The 21,148-nt window shown below is 34.9% G+C and overlaps 1 protein-coding gene across 1 annotated transcript in view; it reads left to right on the top strand.

Annotated features, from left to right (window-relative positions):
• SRBD1 (S1 RNA binding domain 1) overlaps positions 1-21,148 on the top strand; it is a 221,757-nt gene that overhangs the window by 121,345 nt on the left and 79,264 nt on the right. Inside the window, exons 15-16 of the mRNA XM_007970760.3 lie at positions 2,619-2,710; positions 13,357-13,439. Of these exons, the coding sequence (XP_007968951.1) occupies positions 2,619-2,710; positions 13,357-13,439 (175 nt within the window). The remainder of the gene's footprint in view (positions 1-2,618; positions 2,711-13,356; positions 13,440-21,148) is intronic.

Below are 21,148 nucleotides of genomic sequence, written 5' to 3'. Positions count from 1 at the left end.
AAGCATATGAAATTTACTACATTTTGTATTGATTTAATATTAATGTTAATCCAAAATCTTTGGGTGCAATGTGTCACATCTGTTTTATATTCCTCTGTTTAAAAGAAATGGCAGTATGGTATTTGGAGGAATATTTATTATCTGAGTGTTTTTCTTTGCAATAGTTTCCCTCAGTCTATTGAAAATTATAACCTCCAAGAGCCCGGCAAATTCTCAGGTACCCAGTTGCTAAAAACCACAGTTAATTGGAATTTTTATTTACCATTTAAGTTCCTTTTATTTAAATTGTTGTAACTTTGGAGGCTTCTGGAAATGATAGAAAATAAATCTGTGGTGATATTTAAAAAAATATTCTTTCCTCTTAATAATAGGTCTAGCCTGTACTTTTATGGATACTCTGTCTTTTTAGAAAAGACTTTCTTAGATTGAATGTTGATTTGTATTTAAAACTGAATTTTCCATAGCTGGTTGCTAAATATTCTTATCCTGGGTTAAGTAGCGTTTCTTAACCTTTCGGGTCATGAATTTCTTTAAGTAGTCAATGAATGCTAGAGCCTGTTTTCCTAGTGGGGAAATGTATATAAACACAAACATTTTACGTACAGTTCTGGTTAATCCTGCCTCTCCCTGCCCAGTAGTCCAAGGGCCCCCGGTTAGGAAATGCCACTATAATGGAACTGAAAAAATCACTTCTTAAGTTAGTTTCAACATCACATTATTATGTCACACTACATTTTCTTCACTACAAGCTTTATTTAACATTACATTTTCTCCTTGATCATTATATTATTAGAAGATAAGCATAATCTAAATCTTATTTTGGAGAAAAAGCAATATTACCTTTTAATTTTAAAGCTGGTCTCTGAAGTTATGGAACATATTTTCACTCCTATATGTCCTTAAGTTCTGCTTTAGATAAGTAAACAATCCACTTTACCTTTTGATCTAAGATAAAGGTAAAAGAAGAGAGATATGAGTTCTTCTGGATCTTTTGTTTAGGAAAATAGCTCTTCCTTAGAAAATATGTTGCATTTGTTGTTTGGCACAAAAATATGAATTCTCATTTTATTGAGAGTTTGAGAAACTATTTAAGGGTTACCTGGTTGTGCTGGTTAAGGCTCAGACTTGGAAATCAAGCAGGTTAGGGTCCAAATCTAACTCAGTTCCTTTCCAGCTATATAATCTTGGGCTTATTACTTATCCCCAGAATGGAACCTACTCTGTTAAATGAGATAATGTCTGTAAAGTGTTTTTTTGCTTTGTGTATAATATGCACTCAGTTAGCTCTTATTGTATCATGATGATGGTGATGATGAAAAACAGGATGAGCAGCTTGCTTTTCAGTCGTAGTGTTTATTTTTTTCTATTTAAATTTAAGATAGTAGATCTTGGTTGCAGAAAGAGAAGTCCTCACATTCCCCAGAATAATCTTTTCAAGTTATGGTGGCTTACATTTGTCATAAAAATTTATTCAAGAATTCTCCAAAGATAGGGATGGCAAACTAACTTTTCCACATTATACTTCTCAATGTTCAGTTGTTACAGTGGGGCAATATGTTAAATGTCATCCGTTAAATTTGCCTCATACAATTGAAGTAAATACTGAGGAGCATAGAAAGAGGGAGGTTGCTAAGAGTGGATTAAAAAGTGAGTCCTAACATGTTTCTGGTTTTGAATATTGACACCTACATGGTCACGTGGTGTAGAACCACATGTATTGTGTGTACTTAGAATAGATGATGTACTTAGAATAGATGATGTACTTAGAATAGATGATGTACTTAGAATAGATGATGCATGTCATATCATAAAGGAGAACTCTAATGTAAAAATTTCTGATAAGCTGTACAAATGGCAATCCCTATACAAATGTCAGCTGTAAGACAGTATTCTCATTGTGGTTTGTATGATATTTGTAGCCAAAGAAGAAAGGAAGAGAATGAAAGAGAATGATTTGTGTGACTATTTGATTAAATAAATGATGAAATGAATTAACACCTGCTTGAGTGGAAGGCTTTAAGTTCACTGAAAGGATGATGATTTTCAGACCCTCCTGAAAAGTCGGATGACATCCTGTCTGATCCCCCTTTTTTTTTTCCATGTTGTGGTTGTAAATTATAACCAGGTAATAACAATAACAGCGCTTATGATGGTGGTTTTTTGTATGTCTGCATGTGCACATATGCACACATATGTCCATGTGCTCTCCAAGATGCCTTAGAATGATTCATCCAGATAAGAATCATAAATGTCAGTCAATATGGATTATAAACACAGGAGAGGCTAAGTGCATTCTGAAAATTTTGACGTTGACATTATGGGAGAGTATTCATTGTATTAATATGTAAACCATCTATTGTTACCAGTGACAGAGAAAGCAACTGGTTGAATTCATTATGGATTTAAGTCTGTGTATTTCATATGTGAAAAAAACAAACACCGCATCATCATTTTATATTAATGAAATATTAGATGCTGTCAGTATCATTGAGATATGAAGAGAACACTTTGCCCTGTTTTTTTTTTTTTTTTCTTGTAATGCCTGGTTTCATTCCTTTATTTTCTTTGACCAGGCAGGAAGTTTGGAAAATGATATTCCCCTTTTTCTGTCTTCTCAGTATCGTCAGTGAAGCAGGAGCATCAATCTATAGTGTCAGCCCTGAAGCTAACAAAGAGATGCCAGGACTGGACCCTAATTTGAGAAGTGCAGGTAAGAAACTATGAACCATCACAAAAACATGTGATTTTGATATTTTGGACAGCATGTGTGGCATGCTAAATATTCTAAATATCTAAGAAAATTTAAAGTTACACTACATGCATAAGAATTGGCATATTAGAAAGAAAGTGATTATGGAAAAAAAGAGGAAGAATATTGTACTATTTTGAAGAACACTGCTATTCTATAGTGGAAAGTTAACCCACAAAGTCTTTAGCAACATTAAATGCCAGAGAGTTCAGTAATAAAAATAATAAACTGGGTGCGGTGGCTGAAGCCTGTAATCCCAGCACTTTGGGAGGCCGAGGCGGGTGGATCACGAGGTCAGGAGTTCAAGACTAGCCTGGCCAAGATGGTGAAACTCCGTCTCTACTAAAAATACAAGAATTAGTGGGGCATGGTGGCAGGGGCCTGTAATCCAAGCTACTCAGGAGGCTGAGGCAGGGAATTGCTTGAACCCAGGAGGCAGAGGTTGCAGTGAGTCGAGATCATGCCACTGCACTCCAGCCTGGGTGACAGAGTGAGACTCTGTCTCAATAAGATCTTTTATTATTGTTACAAAATATTATTAAAGTTTTTTGTTGGCAAAAAGTAATATAGTAACAAAATATTTGTAATACAGATTTATGAATGTACACAGACTTTCAGTTTAGTGCCAAATATTTGTCAAATGGCTAGTTTCTCGTCTTGCTAATAGAGTTGTCATTTGATCATGTTTTACTTAAAACAGCCTGCTTTTAGTTGTATTTGATTGCTTTGATTTCTGTAATGTGGAATAGTCAAAATCTTGTGTGTGAAGAAATTAAGATACTTTGATGCATCTCATGAAAGCAGTTGGTATCATAAGCAATATGTTAGATCAGGTCAGTGCATTTTTCTGTATAATAGGTAAATATTTAGACCGCTTGGTTAGTAATGGACCTGTTATTTAATTTTTTCCTTAAATATTATCATCAGATTTCATTGGTTGTTCTTGAAATTTATACCTGGAGAGATATATATGAAATTTTTACATTAATCTAAATCTAAAAGTGTTCTTACATCCAAAAGAACTTGTAGTTTCCCTTCAGTTGTTTCATGACATAATTCACTCTCTAAAATGATCATCTTCTTAAATCCTAGCTAAAAATCTTGCTTCTCCTGGGAAGCTGCTGCTTAGCACAGCAGCTCAGCGTGATTTCTATCTCCTCACCATGTACTCTTTTTGTGGTTGCCTTATAATAATAATGGCAGAAGGAATAGAAAAGTAGTCATACTGGGATCTGCTAATAGTAATTTTTTAAGCACTTAGTATATGTGAAACATTGTGGTATGTTACCAAGATTATTTTATCCTCTCTATTGCCCTGTGAGATATTTACTATTATCCCCACTTTTAAAATAGGAAACTAAGGCTTAAAGAGGCCAGATAACCAGTAAATGTACACATAATATTTGTGTACCTAATTTCTGTGATAAAAGGGCACTTTCATTTATAAAAAAATAAAATCCAGAATTTCTCAAGTTGGCACTGAGAAGGTATCTCCCAATAGTGTGTTGGAAAAAATATTTAGACCATATTTTCTGAGAGATAACAATCCCTCAGGCCTCCCACTGCTGAAGAGACTGCTGTTTCTTCTTAACCACTGGCCCATGTGTGTAAATAATTGTCACAGTATTATAGGTGAGACAGAATTACAACATTCCAACAAGACTCTATGAAAATAGAGGATAATAAAATGGAAAATCATTGTATGGTTCTAATTACTCTAATTTCAAAGTCTGCTATGTCTTCGGTGTGTGATTCAGTTTAAGTATCTGTGTCTTCCTTCTGTGTCTTAGCTCACTTCTATGTGGCAATGACCATGTTTAATATATACCTAGACACTTTTGAGTCTGGTCCTGGAGTCAAATATTCAAAGAGGTTGGAGTCTCTACTCTTGGTTTTCTAGGGTCCACTTTCTTTTCAATTCCTATTTCTCATTGAGAGTCTTTCTTTTTCCTGGTGATTGATGCCAGGGGTGACTTTTTACTTTATGTGAGATCTGAGCTACCTACAGGTGTGGATTTTACCTTTAAGTCCTCTAAATGTTTACTGTATAAGAATATAACAGAACTTCAGCATTCATATGTGTGTTAAGCATGTGTAAGAAAATGACCCTCATTACTACATCTCATTGACCAGTTTATCAGCTTACTGAAAATAGAAGTTGTCTTCTATATATATGCTTATATTCCCCATGATGCATTGTACGTGGCCTTTAAATTGGATGGATATAGTAGATGGGTAATATTAAACTGTTTATTATGGATTTAAAGTGGAAGATTGAGTGTATGTTTTATTCCTTCTCTCCTTCTGAAATTGATTTAAATGACATGATAGAATTAAAGCGTAAACCTACTAAGATGAAACCTACTAAGATAAAAGGAATGGGAGAACAGATAGCAACAACAACAAGATTTGAAGCTTAAAGTGGATAGATGAGCAATAAGTCACCTGGTCAACTTGAGAATGTTGAATTCTGAGACAGCATTGTAGAAAATACAGAACTAACCTAGGATGGATCACACAACCCCTATAGGTTCAGGAAATGGTGCCAAGTACTTTGGAAGTATGCTGAGAGGGTTGAGGCTGGGTTGAAAATGAAAGTATTGGTTGAAAGTCTGTTTAAAAAGCAACGAGACCAAATTAAACATAGGCCTAGCAATTTCACTCCTACACATGTCGCCAGAAAAATTGAAAACAGGTATTCAACCAAAATACTTGTATGCGAGTGCTTATAGCAGCATTATTTACAATAGCTAAAAGTTGGAAACAACTCATATGATGAAAGAATAAACAAAATGTGGTACAACCATACAATAGAATATCATTCAGCCATAAAAAGAATGAAGTACTGGTACATGCTACAACACCGTGTGAACCTCAAAAATGTCATGCCAACATAAGTAAAAAAAGCCAATCCCAAAAGACCACATAGTGTATGGTTATATGAAATGTGCAGAATAGACAAATCTGTAGAGATTGAAAACTGACTGGAGGTTGTCAGGGACTGGGGAGAGACAGGAATGGAGAGTGACTGCTTAATGGGTACAGAGTTTTCTTTTGGCATAATGAAAATGTTTTGGAACTTGATAGAGGTGGTGAGGCACAATATTGCAAGTATCCTAAGTACCACTGATTTCTGTACTTTAAAATAGTTAATTATATGTTACAAGAATTTCACCTCAATAAAATAACAACAGCAATTAACATCCCCTTCCACAACAGTTGAGGAACTGTCTTTTCACTACCTTTGCAGAAGACTGGGGATTTGTTCTCTGGAGAGGGTTAAACACAAGGATTCTACAAAGGAGGACACAGCTTACAAATGAGAGTGGGGATGCTACTGAAGTAAAGGGGAGTTGAGGAAATATTTACATGCAGTTGTAGAGATCTTAGAGAGGAATAAATCTATGCAAATAAGAGGACTCTGCCAATACAAGAGACAACATTGAAGAAACTTGAGATTAGAGGTACCACAAAGAAATGGCCACAGCACCCAAAGTAAAGCCATAGTTGATAAGCCTTACCACTGGGCAAAGCACTTAATGTCGTTGTTTTAGCATCTTGCCCCTGGTGGACAGTCAAAGGTCACCTAACATGTTATGAAAACTTATACTATTAATATTAAAAACAGATGCCAAAATATACTAGGGAAGAAAAAAAACTACTTGGAGGAAATAGAGATGATGAAGACAGAAGAAAAAGTTTAACATTCTCAGAGAAATAAAAAATATTTTATTTATTTAGAGATATATTTACATAAAATAAAAGTCACCCTTTTTAGGTACATCATCTATGAATTTTGAAAAGTTTATACTAGTTGGGTAACCTTCAGTCTACCTCCATTACAGTGAGGATACAGAAAATTTTTTTCAGTTCAACATATTTCTCAGCTTCTTGTTCAAAAATGTAATTATTACTTAGAGGGTCAAGATTATAATAGATTTGCATCAAGACTGCTAAAACTACATTTTAATAAACATTATAGTGAAAAAATTCTAATTTGGAGTTGTTGGCTGAAAAAGACAACATGGGGGAATTTTGCTTATTTTCTTCTGTTCCTGTCTGACGTCAAGGGGAAGGATAAAATGAGATGAATATTGGACTTTAAAAAATACAGATGTCTAATATTGCTAGATAACAGGATGAGACAAATTTTAAAGAGAGTACAGTTCACTATAGTCTTTTAAGCAAATAAATTGATTTGCTCCAGAAGCTTTAGGATTCTAGACATTTCATAGAATTGAAAGGCCAAAACCCATGACATTCTTTTTCTTTGGATATAAGACATATTATGAGTGAAGAGAAATGTTGCTTTCAAGGTTACTGTATGTGGGCATGCAAGTTATATACTCAACCACTTATCCATAGGAAGTAGCTCTGGTTGCATGTCTTTTAGGATGATAATCTTTACTCAGTCTGGGATCCCTTCCCAACTGTTGGCATATCAAATGTAATTTTTTTCTCTAATGCTTAACTTTTTGTATTATTATCCCATATTAATTGTCTTCCTCTGTACCTTGAGCTATGTTACCATTTAATAAATTAGCATTTATTTAAAAAAACTCTAAAATCCCTATATGTACTTTATGTTCTCATTTCATTGGTCTATGTAGCCTACCACAATGCAACTCTCAATTTCTGTGGCTTATAATATGCCTTGCTTTAATTTTTTTAAATTGCATTTTTCATAGTATTTCTTTTTTTTTGCAAATGAACTTTAAAGCCATTTAATAAATACAGTTGACCCTCTGCACGTGCCCACAGATTCAACCGTGGATTGAAAGTATTTTTAAAAAAATACAACAATAAAAAAATATAGATTTGAAAATATAGTATAACAATTATTAACATAGCATTTACATTGTATTAGGTATTATAAGTAACCTATAGGTGATTTAAAGTATATGGCAGGGTGTGTGTAGGTTCTATGCAAATGGTACTCCATTTTATATAAAGTACTTGAGCATCCACAGATTTTGGTGTCTGCAATGATCCTGGAACCAGTCACCCAAGGATACAGGATGACTGTATTTGTAAAAGTCTATAGTATATAGAGTGAAATTCTGTAAAATTTCCACTTTCATCCCTGTTCTGCATGTTTTATTTTTATTATTCATGGGTTGTTTATATATATATGTGTGTATGTGTGTGTGTGTATATGTTTAACATTGTAAATAGGTTTTTATCCATGAATCGATTGTTTTATTGTTTTTATTACATTTTAATTTCATCATACTATACATAAGATCTCTGTAATTTATTAACGTGTAACTACAAGTATGTACCCTTTCACCAGCATCTCCTCATTCTCTCCACTCCCCAACTCCTGTGTTATTGGTTTGATAGCATATGGTAGAAGCATCAGTTTTTGTTTGTGTGTCTTGAAACTACCCAACTAATTGGAATCTTGTTAGTTCTGATATTTTTTCATTTGATTTGCTTAGGTTTTCTAGGTAAATAATCATCATATGTAAATAATGTCATTTCAATATTTATATCTTCCCTTTTTGTCAAGTTGCATCAACTAGAGTTTTCTGAACAATGGTGAATAGTAGTGAAACAGCAAACTATTGTCATTATATGCGGGCAAAATAGTATTTGGCATATATTTGGACATACTACATTTTAAAAAACAATAGCTTTGTTGAGATATAATTTACATAACATTTACCCTTTTGAAGTGTACAAGTCAGTGTTTTCTAGTATAGTCAGAGCTGTGCAACTATCACCACCATCTAGTTTTATAACTTCATCCCAAAAAGAAGCCCATACCCATTAGCAATCACTTCCATTACTGTCTTCACTCACCACCCAAACTCCTGGCAAACATGAATGTACTTTCTCTCTGTGTGGATTTTCCTGTTCTGGACAGTTCATATAAAAGAAATCATACAATATGTGGTCTTTGTGACTGGGTTCTTTCACTTAAGCGTAATGTTTTCAAGATTCAACATGCTGTAGCATGTATCAGCCCTTCATTTCTTTTTATTGCCAAATAACATTCTATTGTATGGGTATACAACATTTTGTTTAGTCATCAGTTGATGGATTTTTTTTTTAAACATTTTTGGCTATTATGAATAAGGCTGCTATGAAAATTCATGAATAACATTTTATATGGACATAATGTTTCCATTTCTCTTGAGTGTATACCTGGGAATAAAAAGTGGGGCGCGTGTAACTATGTTTAACATTTTCCAGAAATCTTTTTGACTTCTATTACTTTGCTGTCCTCATCATTTATTCTCTGCCTCTTTTTTTACTTCCTCCTTTTCTTCTTTGTCTCAAAATGTAGACGTTCCCTAAGTTTTCTTCCTCCCTCTTAATTATCTTTATCAGCAATTCATTAGACTCCCTTTTCCTGAGCTAACTCCCTCTTACTTTCAAGAATCTATTGTCGGCTTGATCATTCTCAACCTAGAGCTCTGCATTATTACTGTCTACTAAACAACTCATTCTTGATTATCTTGCCGGCAGGAAAGTAGCACCATCTCTCTCTAAAGCCTGGATATAGGAGTTATAAAAGTGTTGTATGACATTTTTGTTTTCTCAGTGCATACAAAAGTTATGTTTACACTATAGTGTGTTAAGAATCTAATGGCATTATATCTCAAAAAAAATGTACACACCTTAATTAGAAAATATTGTTAAAAATACTAATGATCATCTGAGCCTTCAGCAGTTCACAATCTTTTTGCTGGTGGAGGGTCTCGCCTTGATGTTGGTGGTTGCTGACCGGAGTGGTGGTTACTGAAGGCTGAGATGTGGTGGCAGTTTCTTAATATAAGACAGTAATGAAGTCTGCTGCATCAATGGACTCTCCTCTCACAAAAGGTTTCTCTGTAGCATGTGATGCTGTTTGGTAGCATTTTATATTCAGTAGAACTTTATTTAAAATTGAAGTCCATGTTATCCATTCCTGCTGCTGCTGCTTTATCAACAAAGTTTATGTAATATTTGATATCTTTTGTCATTTCCACAATGTTCATATAGCATCTTCACCAGGAATAGATTCCACGTCAAGAAGCCACTTTCTTTGCTTATCCCTAAGAAAGAAGCTCCTCATTATGTCAAGTTTGATTGTGAGATTGCAGCAATTCAGTTACATCTTCAGGGTCCACTTCTAATTCTAGTTTTCTTGCTATTTCCAACACGTGTGAAGTGGCTTTCTCCACCGAAGTATTGAATCCCTCAAAGTCATCCATGAGAGTTGAAATCAGCCTCCTCCAAACTCTGGTTAATATTGACATTTTGCCCTCCTCCCATGAATTATGAATGTTATTAATAGCATCTGGAATGGTAAATCCTTTTCCAAAAATTTTCAACATACTTTGCCCAGATCCTCAGAGAAATCACCATCTATGGTAGCTATAGCTTTACAAAATGTATTTCTTAAAAAATAAGACTTGAAAGTCAAAATTACTCCATGACCCATGGTATACAGAATGGATGTTGTGTTAGTAAGCATGAAAACAGTATTAATCTTGTACACCTCCATCAGAGCTCTTGGATGACAGGTGCATTGTCAATGAGCACTAATATTTTGTAAGGAATCTTTTTTTTTGAGCAGTAGGTCTCCATGGTGAGCTTAAAATATTCAGTAAGCCATGCTGTAAACATATGTGCCATCATGCAAGCTTTGTCGTTTCATTGATAGAGCACAGGCAGTGGACTCTCCTCTCACAAAAGGTTTCTCTGTAGCATGTGATGCTACATAATCTAGCATAATTCTTAAGAACCCAGGGATTTTCAAAATGGCAAATGAGCCTTGACTTCAACTTAAAGTCACCAGCTGCATTCCCCTCTGATAAAATGAGTCAGGCTGTCTTTTGAATCTTTGAAGCCAGGCATTGACTTCTCCTCTGTAGCTATGAAAGTCCTAAATGAAATGGCATCTTCTTCCACGAGAAGGCTATTTTGTTTACATTGACAATCTGCTGTTTATTGTAGCCACCTTCATTATGATCTTAACTAGATCTTCTGGATAACTTGCTGCCGCTTCTATATCAGCAATTGCTGTTTCACCTTGTACTTTTATGTTAGGAAGATGGCTTCTTTCCTTAACCCTCACAAACCAGCCTTTGCTGTCTTCAAACTTTTCTTTTGCAGCTTCCTCACCTCTCTCAGCTTTCATGAAATTGAAGAGAGTTAGGACCTTGCTCAGGATTACACTTTGGCTTAAGGGAATGTTGTGGCTGGTTTAATCACTCAAACTTTCTCCATATCAGCAAAAAGTTGTTTTGCTTCCTTATCATTTGTGTGTTCACTGGAGTCACACTTTTAATTTCCTTCAAAAACTCTTCCTTTGCATTCACGACTTTGCTAACTGGCCCAAGAGGGCCACCTTTCAGCCTTTCTCAGCTTTCAACATGTCTTTTCAATAAGCTTAATTATTTCTAGCTTTTGATTTAAAGTAAGAGACATGCGACTCGTCCTTTTACTTGAACACTTAGAGGCCATTGTAGGGTTATTTATTGGCCTAATTTCAATACCATTGTGTCTCAGGGAATAGGGAGGCCCCAGGAGAGGGAGAGAGGGGAATAGCCACTTGGTGGAGCAGTCAGAACACACACATCATTTATTGATTAAGTTTGTTACCTTATAGGTGTGGTTCGTGATGTTCTAAAACAATTACAATAGTGATATCAAAGATCATTGGTCACAGATTACCATAACAAATATAATTTAATTTTGAAATATTGCTGAGAGTTACCAGAATGTAACACAGTGACCAGAAGTGTGCCCATGCTGTTGGAAAAATGGTGCCAATAGACTTGCCCAACTCAGGGTTGCCACAAATTTTCAATTTGTAAGAAATGCAGTGTCTCAGAAGCACAATAAAATGAAATGCAATACAATGAGGTATCCATATATTAAATTCTTGACTTGGTTTACTGTTGTGGGGGCTTTTCTTGTTGTTTTTACTCAAAAGTATATAGGCAATGTATATGTGTTGAAAATCATTCTTTTAAATGTTACAGTTACATTACACATTTAAATGTTAGGCTAAAGAAATAATACTTGCTTTAGAGAAATTGAAGCATATCTCTACTTTAAATCTGTAATAATGAATGTGGTTATTAGAGGAAAGCATTTCTCCTATCACCTTCAGTGCTTGCACTAACTAACTTTTTGTAATTGATTTCTTTAAATAATAAAGATGTATGTGAAGGCCTTGGAATCCCCATCTCTTCTGGGAGAGAAATAGATTGTATAACACCAGCTCAATGTTCTCTAAGCTTACTTTGCAAGGAGCTATATGTCACTATATGTTAGATGTAGTAATAAAGGATATGAAAAAGACTTGAATGATCATGCGTTGAACTTGATGTTCACAGTAGATAAGTAGATCTTATGTCTGATTAGAGAAGTGGTACAAATCAGTGACTGGAGAATCTGAGAGTCACTTGCAAGAGATGACTTTTGTTTCCAGACCTTGAACAGCTTAACATGGAAACAGGCACAGGATTTTCCTTGATGGTCTTAATATTTTCACTTAATGAATTTATATTTCATCCAACCTGTATGAGAAGGTGACACTGATCAGCTTCCATGTGTTTTGAAAATGGAAGCAGTTCATGTAGAAAGACTCAACGTAAATATGTTACTGGAGAGGGAGGTTGCCTTTAGAACTATTCATAGGAGTTGTAATATCTTTTTTTTCTAGCTAACTCTATCTTATAAATGAAAGATGTGAATTTTTATTGATATTTGGTAAAAAAATGACAATAAATGATGACCAAGTAAAATCGTGACACAGTTAAAGGAATGTTTGAAATTAAAGTTTCTTGAGCATGGATTTTAATGGTCAAGAAAGGGATGTAATTAGAACTATGGTGTGTTAAGAGACAAGCAGTTGGGACAGAAGGAGATCAGTTGCCAGGGCAATCTTGCAGTCATATTCAAGGCCACATGAGTATATTCATTAGCCAAGTAGCTTGATCTCTGGTTGCATTAAGATATGATTCTGCTGGGTGCAGTAGCTCATGCCTGTAATCCCAACACTTTGGAAGGGTGAGGCAAGAGGATTGCTTGAGCCCGGGAGTTCAAAGCTGCAGTGAACTGTGATGGCACCACTGCAGTCTATCCAGGGCAACAGAGTGAGACCCTATCTCTAAAAAAAGGGAACTTTAAAAAAGGAGGTAATTATATCATTTGTTCATTATTTGGGGGACCTAGTTCTAATAAGCATATTTGACATATAAAAATATCATATTTGTAATGATGCAGAATTACTTAAAACAAGATTTTGCTTGCTCTGTGAAGCATGAGGTATCCTATTATGCTTTACATAAAGAATGAATAGGTAATCTTGTAAGTATAGGGAATAAACGTTTTATTTGTTTTTCTAAATCTATAATCCTGTCAAACTGCTTGTGTTCAAGAATGCTTAGGAATTCTGATGACATAATTCAACATGAAAGTTTGCATTTACTTTTTGTGTGCGGGGAAAAGAGAACCTTGAAACTTAGCTAAATTGTTGGCCTTTTTAGAGGGATGATGAGGAGGGACAGGATTAAGTACTTACATTATGAGGAACTAATGTAAGTAATTATTAGGTACTGCTTTTCACATTAAGTCATACTTGTTTTCTGATTCTGTTTTTTCAGTTTCCATAGCAAGGCGTGTACAAGATCCGTTAGCTGAGCTAGTGAAAATTGAGCCGAAGCACATTGGAGTTGGAATGTATCAGGTAAAGCAATGTGGATCATTTAATTTATGAAATCCATCAATACAAGGAGCAGTACTCAAACCTGGCATAGTAATTAAGTGTCTATGGGAGTAGATTCCCATTTTCAAGGTTATACAGTTTGTGGGAAGTAGGAGTTTTAAGTCATCAGGGAAGGAGGGAATTATTTTTGTCATCGTTGTTCTGGTGTTAATGATTTTGATTAAGACTTAGAATTGACTGTGGTCAGATTTAAAGACTATGAAAACACTGGATGAAACTAATAACTAATTTGGAGAGAGAGCCTCTTCTTTTAACATTATTATAAAAGTGGAGGTATGTTGGCTCTTTGTGTAAACCGGTACGAACTATTGATCTTTATTGACCTTTCAAGGAAATGTTTTTGGTACCTTCTCTGTCTTGTTTTTTTCCTGTATTTCCCATTCCTACTTGATTATTATAGTTCGTTTTTGGTCGTTACCCAAAATAGTCTAAAACCATTCAGTTAATTAAGTTTGTTACCTTACATGGGTGCAGTTTGTGGCATTCTAAAATAATTACAATAGTGATATCGTGCATTGATCTTGATGTTCACAGTAGTAAGTAGATCTTATGTGTGATTAGAGAAGTGGTAGGTAATAGTAGTACTCATTTTTGTTGTTACTGTATTTTTAATTCTTGAGGTTGTATGTGTTCATTGGACAATTCAAGACAGCACTAAACGTTGGCAGAGTGAATTTATGGTGATAGCAAAATGGTACGTGGGGCTTAAGTTGTCTCCAGAAGGTTTGGGTCAAATTGTTTTCCTCTTTGTCAAAAGCTGTTAATTGTGAAATAGAGTATTTCCCTCTGTATAATTTTTATGGGATTTGAATGATAGGTACTATACTACACTTTTTCTAAAGAAATATATCATGTCATGGATTTTGTGACTACTAGATACGGAAGACACCTTAGAATTCGTGTAACCCTACCCTCCTCATTTGATAGAAAAAGAGTCTGTGTCCTGGAGTACTTAAGACATTTACCCAAGATCACATGGTAGCAAAACTTGGAATTACCTGTCATATATTGAGATTCAACTGGGAATATTTCCATTTTACAGCAAGTTGGACTAAGGCATTCAGACTTTTAACTGGACTTACTCATTTCAGAAAGATAGTTGGTAAAGGGACTGATCTAGCTACAGGTAGATAGAAATGACTGTTATCTAAAGAGTACAACTGGCTACATGCAGTGGCTCATGCCTGTAATCCCAGCACTTTGGGAGGCCAAGGCAGGTGGATCACTGGAGGTCAAGAGTTTGAGACCAGCCTGGCCAACGTAACGAAACTCCATCTCTACTAAAAATACAAACATTAGCCAGGTATGGTGGCGTGTACCTGTAGTCCCAGCTACGTGGAAGGCTGAGGCAGGAGAATCACTTGAACCCAGGATGCAGAGGTTGCGGTGAGCCAAGATTGCACCACAGGACTCTAGCCTGGTGACAGAGCGAGACTCCATCTCGAAAAAGAAAAGTACAACTATAACAGTTTTGTGATACAGGCATTATAATGAAGAGGAATTATATTCATTCAAGATAAAGTTATGGAGCATCTTGGCAAGGTAGTGGAATAAAGAGAAGCTTCCAAATTTATGAAACCTGGGCAGGCTAATAAGCTACTGACTTCAAAGAGATCTTTAAATAAATAGTGGAGACTTAACCTCCAGATTGGGATTCAGAGATAACATTTAATGTGAAAGACTTTGGAATTCATTTTAACAGCAGTGAGAAGTAATAGAAGAGTTTTAAACAACGGGAGGTGACATAATCTGATTTATATTTTTAAGCATTGGCTCTGGCTGATCTGGGAAGAGTGACTTAGGAAGAAGAGAAGCAATAGGAACAACTAGGAGGTTCTTGTACTGGCCCAGGTAACAAATAATAGTGCTTGGACAAAGTTAATGGCGGTAAAGATGGAAAGAAGTCGTCTATTTTGTCGGGTCTATGTGGTGATAAGTGAGGGAAAAGGAATTATGAAGAATTTGCCCCAAGGATTCTGATATGTGGATGATGCTTGAGTAGTGCAGGTTTGGTGGATTAAAATCAGTAATTCAGTTTTAGACATGTTAAGCTTGAGATGCCTATAAGAAATTCAAGGAAAGATGTCAAATAGGAGTTGGATATACGAGTCTGAGATTTAAAAAAATAGCCATATTAGCATTGGACTACTCACTGTTCAGCAAATAATGAAACTAAGAACGTGATCAAGATGGTAGGCTGAATTAATACTTTTCTTTAATTACACTACCATCATCAGCTGCATATTCACAACTAATTCCATGCGTTGACAGAAAAGGTGTACATGTGTACCTATATAAATATATATTTATTCGAATAAATTGATAACGGCATGGGAAAACAAGAAAGGGACCCTCCCATTAGTGGATGGAAATCTCAGGAATTCCTTACAGATACTAAGCATGAGGAATCACACCCACGGAGAAATAAAACCTGGTGGAGTCACAGTTCAAAACATATACAGATCATTGTGTATCGATGTGTTCTTGAGGTAGGTGCAGTTCCAGGTAGAGCCAAACTAGTCAGATTCATATAGTGGGGAGAAGGTCTGAAGTATTAGATAAGGAGATACATATAGAGAAGCTAGGCCTGTAGTAACCTCCTCCCCCAATATACTCTGAATCCAAGCTAAAGCAATGACCTTAACATAGGCCAGAGAGGCTGGGAGATACCTCAAAGACCTTCGATTGTCAGGAAGCTCAAGGAACCTCATCCTGAGAAGACAAATTCGTGCCATGTACATGACACCTGGCATGATGTCCCACATTATCACTGGAGGTGAGGAATAGTAAACAGAAACAGCATACATATACAGACAGTTAGGGACTCTGAAATGATCTCACTACCAAGAATGATTAAACATTTGAGGAAAACCTATGGTAGACAAATGAGTCACCAAACTTAATAAACAAAAGGCAATACCCAGTGAGACAATGAATAGGTAACAGAGACTTTGAAATAAGTGAAAGTAAGATTCACAGAGAGAAAAGAGAGATTATTGCATTTATAAAGAACATACGTATTAAAATGAATTCAAACCTATCAAATATCTTAGAATTTAAGAATGTAATTATCAAGAATAAAATGCATAATTGGACTAAATAGAGTGGACACAGTTAAAAGCAAATTAATGAATTGGAAGATTGAGTTCCTTCAGAATGCAGTTTTGAACTGAAAATGGTGGAAAGCATGAACAAAAGTCACATGATATAGAAGACATTCTAAACCTTCAGTGTTCATCTGATGTAAAATTGAAATAGTATGGAGTTATAATCACAGAAGTAATAGAAGGAAATTTTCCCAAACTGAAGACAGACAAGTCTTCTGAAAACACCTTATGAGGGCAGAAGTAAAGAATAACAAAAGGCCTACACTAAATGCCTGCTTATGAAATTTCAGAATACGTGATAAAGAGGAACTGACAAAGTATTCAGAGAGCAAACATAGTTTATCTGCAAAGGAAAGAATGAGATTGACATCAGGCCTATTATTGATAAAAAATAAATGATAGAAGATAGAATGCAGTAATTGTGAAGTTGTGGGAAAAAAACATTTTGAACTTTTAATTCTAAATGAGGCAAACCATCAATTCAGTGTGAGTGGAAAATAAAAACAATTTTGAACCTTCTCTGATTGTTTCACACCTTCTTTGAAAGAATTTATAGAAGTACTCCCTTCCCAAAAGCAGAGGAGTGTCCAAAGAAGGGAAAGACATGACATGGGAAACATGTACACACAGTAAAATGTATAGTTGAGCCTGATAGTGTTTAAAATCTATAATGTTAATCTTTAAATATTTAAGTCTGGATCAGATCAGTTCAACATGAGAGAGTGGAAGAAAAAGAAATGATAAAAAGTATTAAGATTCTTTTTCAGGAAAAAGATTCAGATATAAATTAACTCTAGAATTTGATTAAAAATATAACCTGAAACATATGAAGAACAACCACAAATAAGATAGTTAATATAAATCATGAGAGTAAAATGTAAAAAGTTTATAATTTCATCCAAAGGTAGAGAAGAGAAAATAAGAAAGTATAGGAAATAAACAATAAAATATAAGGAGATAGGAATAAGTAATAGGTATTTAAAAGTGAATGGGCTAACTTCTCCTATTAATAGAATTTCAGACTTTACAAAATAAAGCACAGCTTTAAGTTATATATGTGCAAGAGACACTCCTAAAGAAAAAAACAGCCTTGATATTAAAGGTTTGGATTAAAATGTTCCACTTAAATGAAAAAGACAGCCATAGCAGTATTGACATTAGACAAAATAGAACTTAAGGCAAAATCATTAAATAGGAAAAAGAAAGATATTTCATATTAATAATAGTCTTCCAAGAAAATATAAGTGCCCTGAGCAATCTGTTACCTAACAGCATAGCTTCAAGAAATACGCATATTACTAACTTTTCTAAAAATTAGATGAGACAAATTCACTGTTTTTGCAGGAGTCTTAGTAGACCATACCATATTAATATATACATTTTAAAAACAGCTTGAAGCTAGGCATGGTGACACACACCTGGCCTCAGCTACTTACGATGCTGAAGCAGGCGATCATTTGAGCCCAGGAGTTTAAGGCGATAGTGAGCAATGATCATGCCTGTGCATAACCACTGCACTCCAGCCTGGATGACATAGTGAGACACTCATCTCTTAAAAAGACAAAGAAACCCAGCTTTATTGATATGTGCATAATTGCACGTATACAATTCATTCATTTAAAATGTACAAGTCAATGATTTTTTTAGTATAGTCATAGAGTTGTGAAAATAGAACATTTTCATCACCCCAAAAAGAAACTCATTCATTAGCAGTCATTCTCCATTGTCCTTTCTTTGCCAGCCCTAGACAACACTAATCTATTTTCCTCTAGATACTTCATATACATGAAATCATACAATATGTGGGTTTTTATGATTGACTTCTTTCATCATAATGTTTTCAGAGGTGGTCTGCATTGCAGTATGTATCAGTACTTCATTCTTTTTTATGGCTAAGTAGTATTCCATTATGTGTATATGTGTGTGTGAGATATTTTGTTCATTCATCAGTTGTTAGACTTTTTGATTGTTTTTACCTTTCAACTATTATAAATAATGCTGCTGTGAACATTTTCGTTCAAGTTTCTATGTATGTTTTTATTTCTCTTGGATGTATACCTCAGAGTAGATTTGCTGGGTCATTTATTAACACATAATTTTAAAGCCATGTCATGAATTAGGAAAATTATTTGCCACAAATGTATATGTGATAACTACATATTTTATTATTAAGGTTTTGTTTTATTTTTTATTTATATACATTTGTAGTTGGTTTATATAAAATATTTACATAAAATATGTAAAGAGCCACTGCATACCACTTACTGTGGAAGATATATAAATTTCTCTCTATCAAAGAAACCCAAATTTTAAAAGCTGTTGTTATTTCAACCTAACAATTAAGTAAAGTTGTAATAAGATGAAAAAATCTGTGCAAGTCAGAAGGATACAGTGAGGTGAACATTTATATACACTGCTGGTAGAAGTCTAAATTACTGTTTCTAGCAAATAGTTAATACCTATTAAAATGCACTTGTAAAAATTCATTTCTTTTAGTTCTTCCTTTAGCTAGTTCTAAGACAATAAGAACTGCTGTCAAGACTCATACATAAGTTTGCTGTAATAGCAAAATATTAGAAGCAATTATAATAGCAAAATAGTTTTTAAAATTATGGTATGAGTTGAAATATACAACTATTTAAAACAGGCTTTCAAGGAAGATTTAATAACGTGAGAAATTGCTCTTGACATAATATTTTTAAATTTCAACAAAGTGGTTGATGCAGAATAAAAACAATTTGCTGGGTGCAGTGGCTCACGTCTGTAATCCCAGCACTTTGGGAGGCTGAGGCAGGTGGATCACGAGGTCAGGAGATCGAGACCATCCTGGCTAACAAGGTGAAACCCCATCTCTACTAAAAAATACAAAAAAAAAATTAGCTGGGCGTGATGGCGGGGCTTGTAGTCCCAGCTACTCTGGAGGCTGAGGCAGGAGAATGGCGTGAACCCAGGAGGCGGAGCTTGCAGTGAGCAGACATCGCGCCACTGCACTTCAGCCTGGGCAACAGAGCGAGACTCCGTCTCAAAAAGAAAAATAAATAAGTAAAAAAAGAAAACCAATTTGTGTTTTAAAAATATAGGCATGCGTTTACATTGAAGAAAAAAACTCAGCAGGTGACTGATACTTATTCTTCGGTTGATGTGATTTTTTTTTTCACTTTTTGTTTTTCAGACTTCCTATAGTGAATATGTATTAGGAAAAATTTGTTGTGAAATGTGTAGCCATTACCATAGATTTCCCTTACAACCAGAGTGGGACTGAATTTATTTTTAATCTGGACTTCTAAATACTTTCAGTATAAACTTAATACTTATTTTCATTTTGATTTAAGATATGAGTAGATGGACAAACACTGCTGATTTAAAAAACGAAAGCTGTTCAAAGAGAGAATGTTAAATAGATGAAATAATAGAAGCTATAATATTATTTCAATAGAAACTAAAATACTTTTGGTTTAATAACAGCTAAAATGCTAACGGCAGCGTTCCAATCCTTGTCTTAGAAAATGGGGAGAGGTGATTTTAAAAACACATGCCTGTCATTATTTCTGGAGAGAGAGGCAGCCAGTGTGGTCAAATGACAGCATATCCCTAACTGACCCCTAAAGACTTTGCTGGAAAGTGGCTTGGTGTTACTCCCAAGAAAACACTCCAGAGTGAGAGCAGGATGATGCAGGGTTGGCTCTGTTGAGTTCTCTGGGACGTGGGGAATGGTGGTTTAGCTTGGCCTTGTCATATCCTGAAAGCACAACTTAAATACACTGGATTTACTTGATATTTTTTCCTTCTTTGGACTGTGTTTTAGATATTTTCATGCTCATTAACACCTCCATTTGGTAATGAACACACACAGTAAAGTAGGAAAGACTCAGAACAGTGCTCTTTCCTCCTTTTGTGCCTCTCTGTTAGATCATTTGATGATGATAGAGAATGAAATGGTTGGCCAAAATAAGTTTTTGGAACTCTTATTGGATTCTATATCCAGCCATCTTTATTCTTCATTATTGTGGATAATGAATAGTTACTGTAAAAGGAAAATCATCTTCCCAGCGGAAATTTTTCACGGTAAAACCTCAAAGGTGGGAATTTGCATTTTCTTTCATTCCTGCTCTGTGGGATCAATTCTATGTAAAAACAAATCAAAAAAATAAAAAACAACTTAAACTGTTTTATAGTCAACATGTAGAGATTATTAAATGGAGTTTTAGTTTAGGTCTGAATAAAGTAAGGTTTCTCGTCTCTTCTACAGTGTTTGCTCAAATCTTTTAAAACATGTTAATTCCTTAATTATCATTGTATAGTGGGATACAGAAAAGAGTCTGTCCCATGCCCAGTCACCTAGGTGACTTTTGTCTGGATTTTTGCCCCATACACAAAAGCAGTATTTTGAAATAGAGAAAACACAAAGGTGAAACAGAGGAAATTGTTCTAAAACTGAGGCATTATTTACACAGCTGAATTCTCTGCCAAAATGGTTTTGCAATCTTGTCCCTTGACTCTAAGGCCCAGGATATGGGCTGTACTGAATCTTTGCTTTACAGGGTATTATGAGTGAAATTCAGA

The sequence above is a fragment of the Chlorocebus sabaeus genome, chromosome 14 (assembly GCF_047675955.1).
Source record: "Chlorocebus sabaeus isolate Y175 chromosome 14, mChlSab1.0.hap1, whole genome shotgun sequence".
NCBI classification, from domain to species: domain Eukaryota; kingdom Metazoa; phylum Chordata; class Mammalia; order Primates; family Cercopithecidae; genus Chlorocebus; species Chlorocebus sabaeus.
The sequence above is the reverse complement of the archived record's forward strand: the minus strand, read 5'-3'. Positions and strand labels throughout refer to the sequence as shown.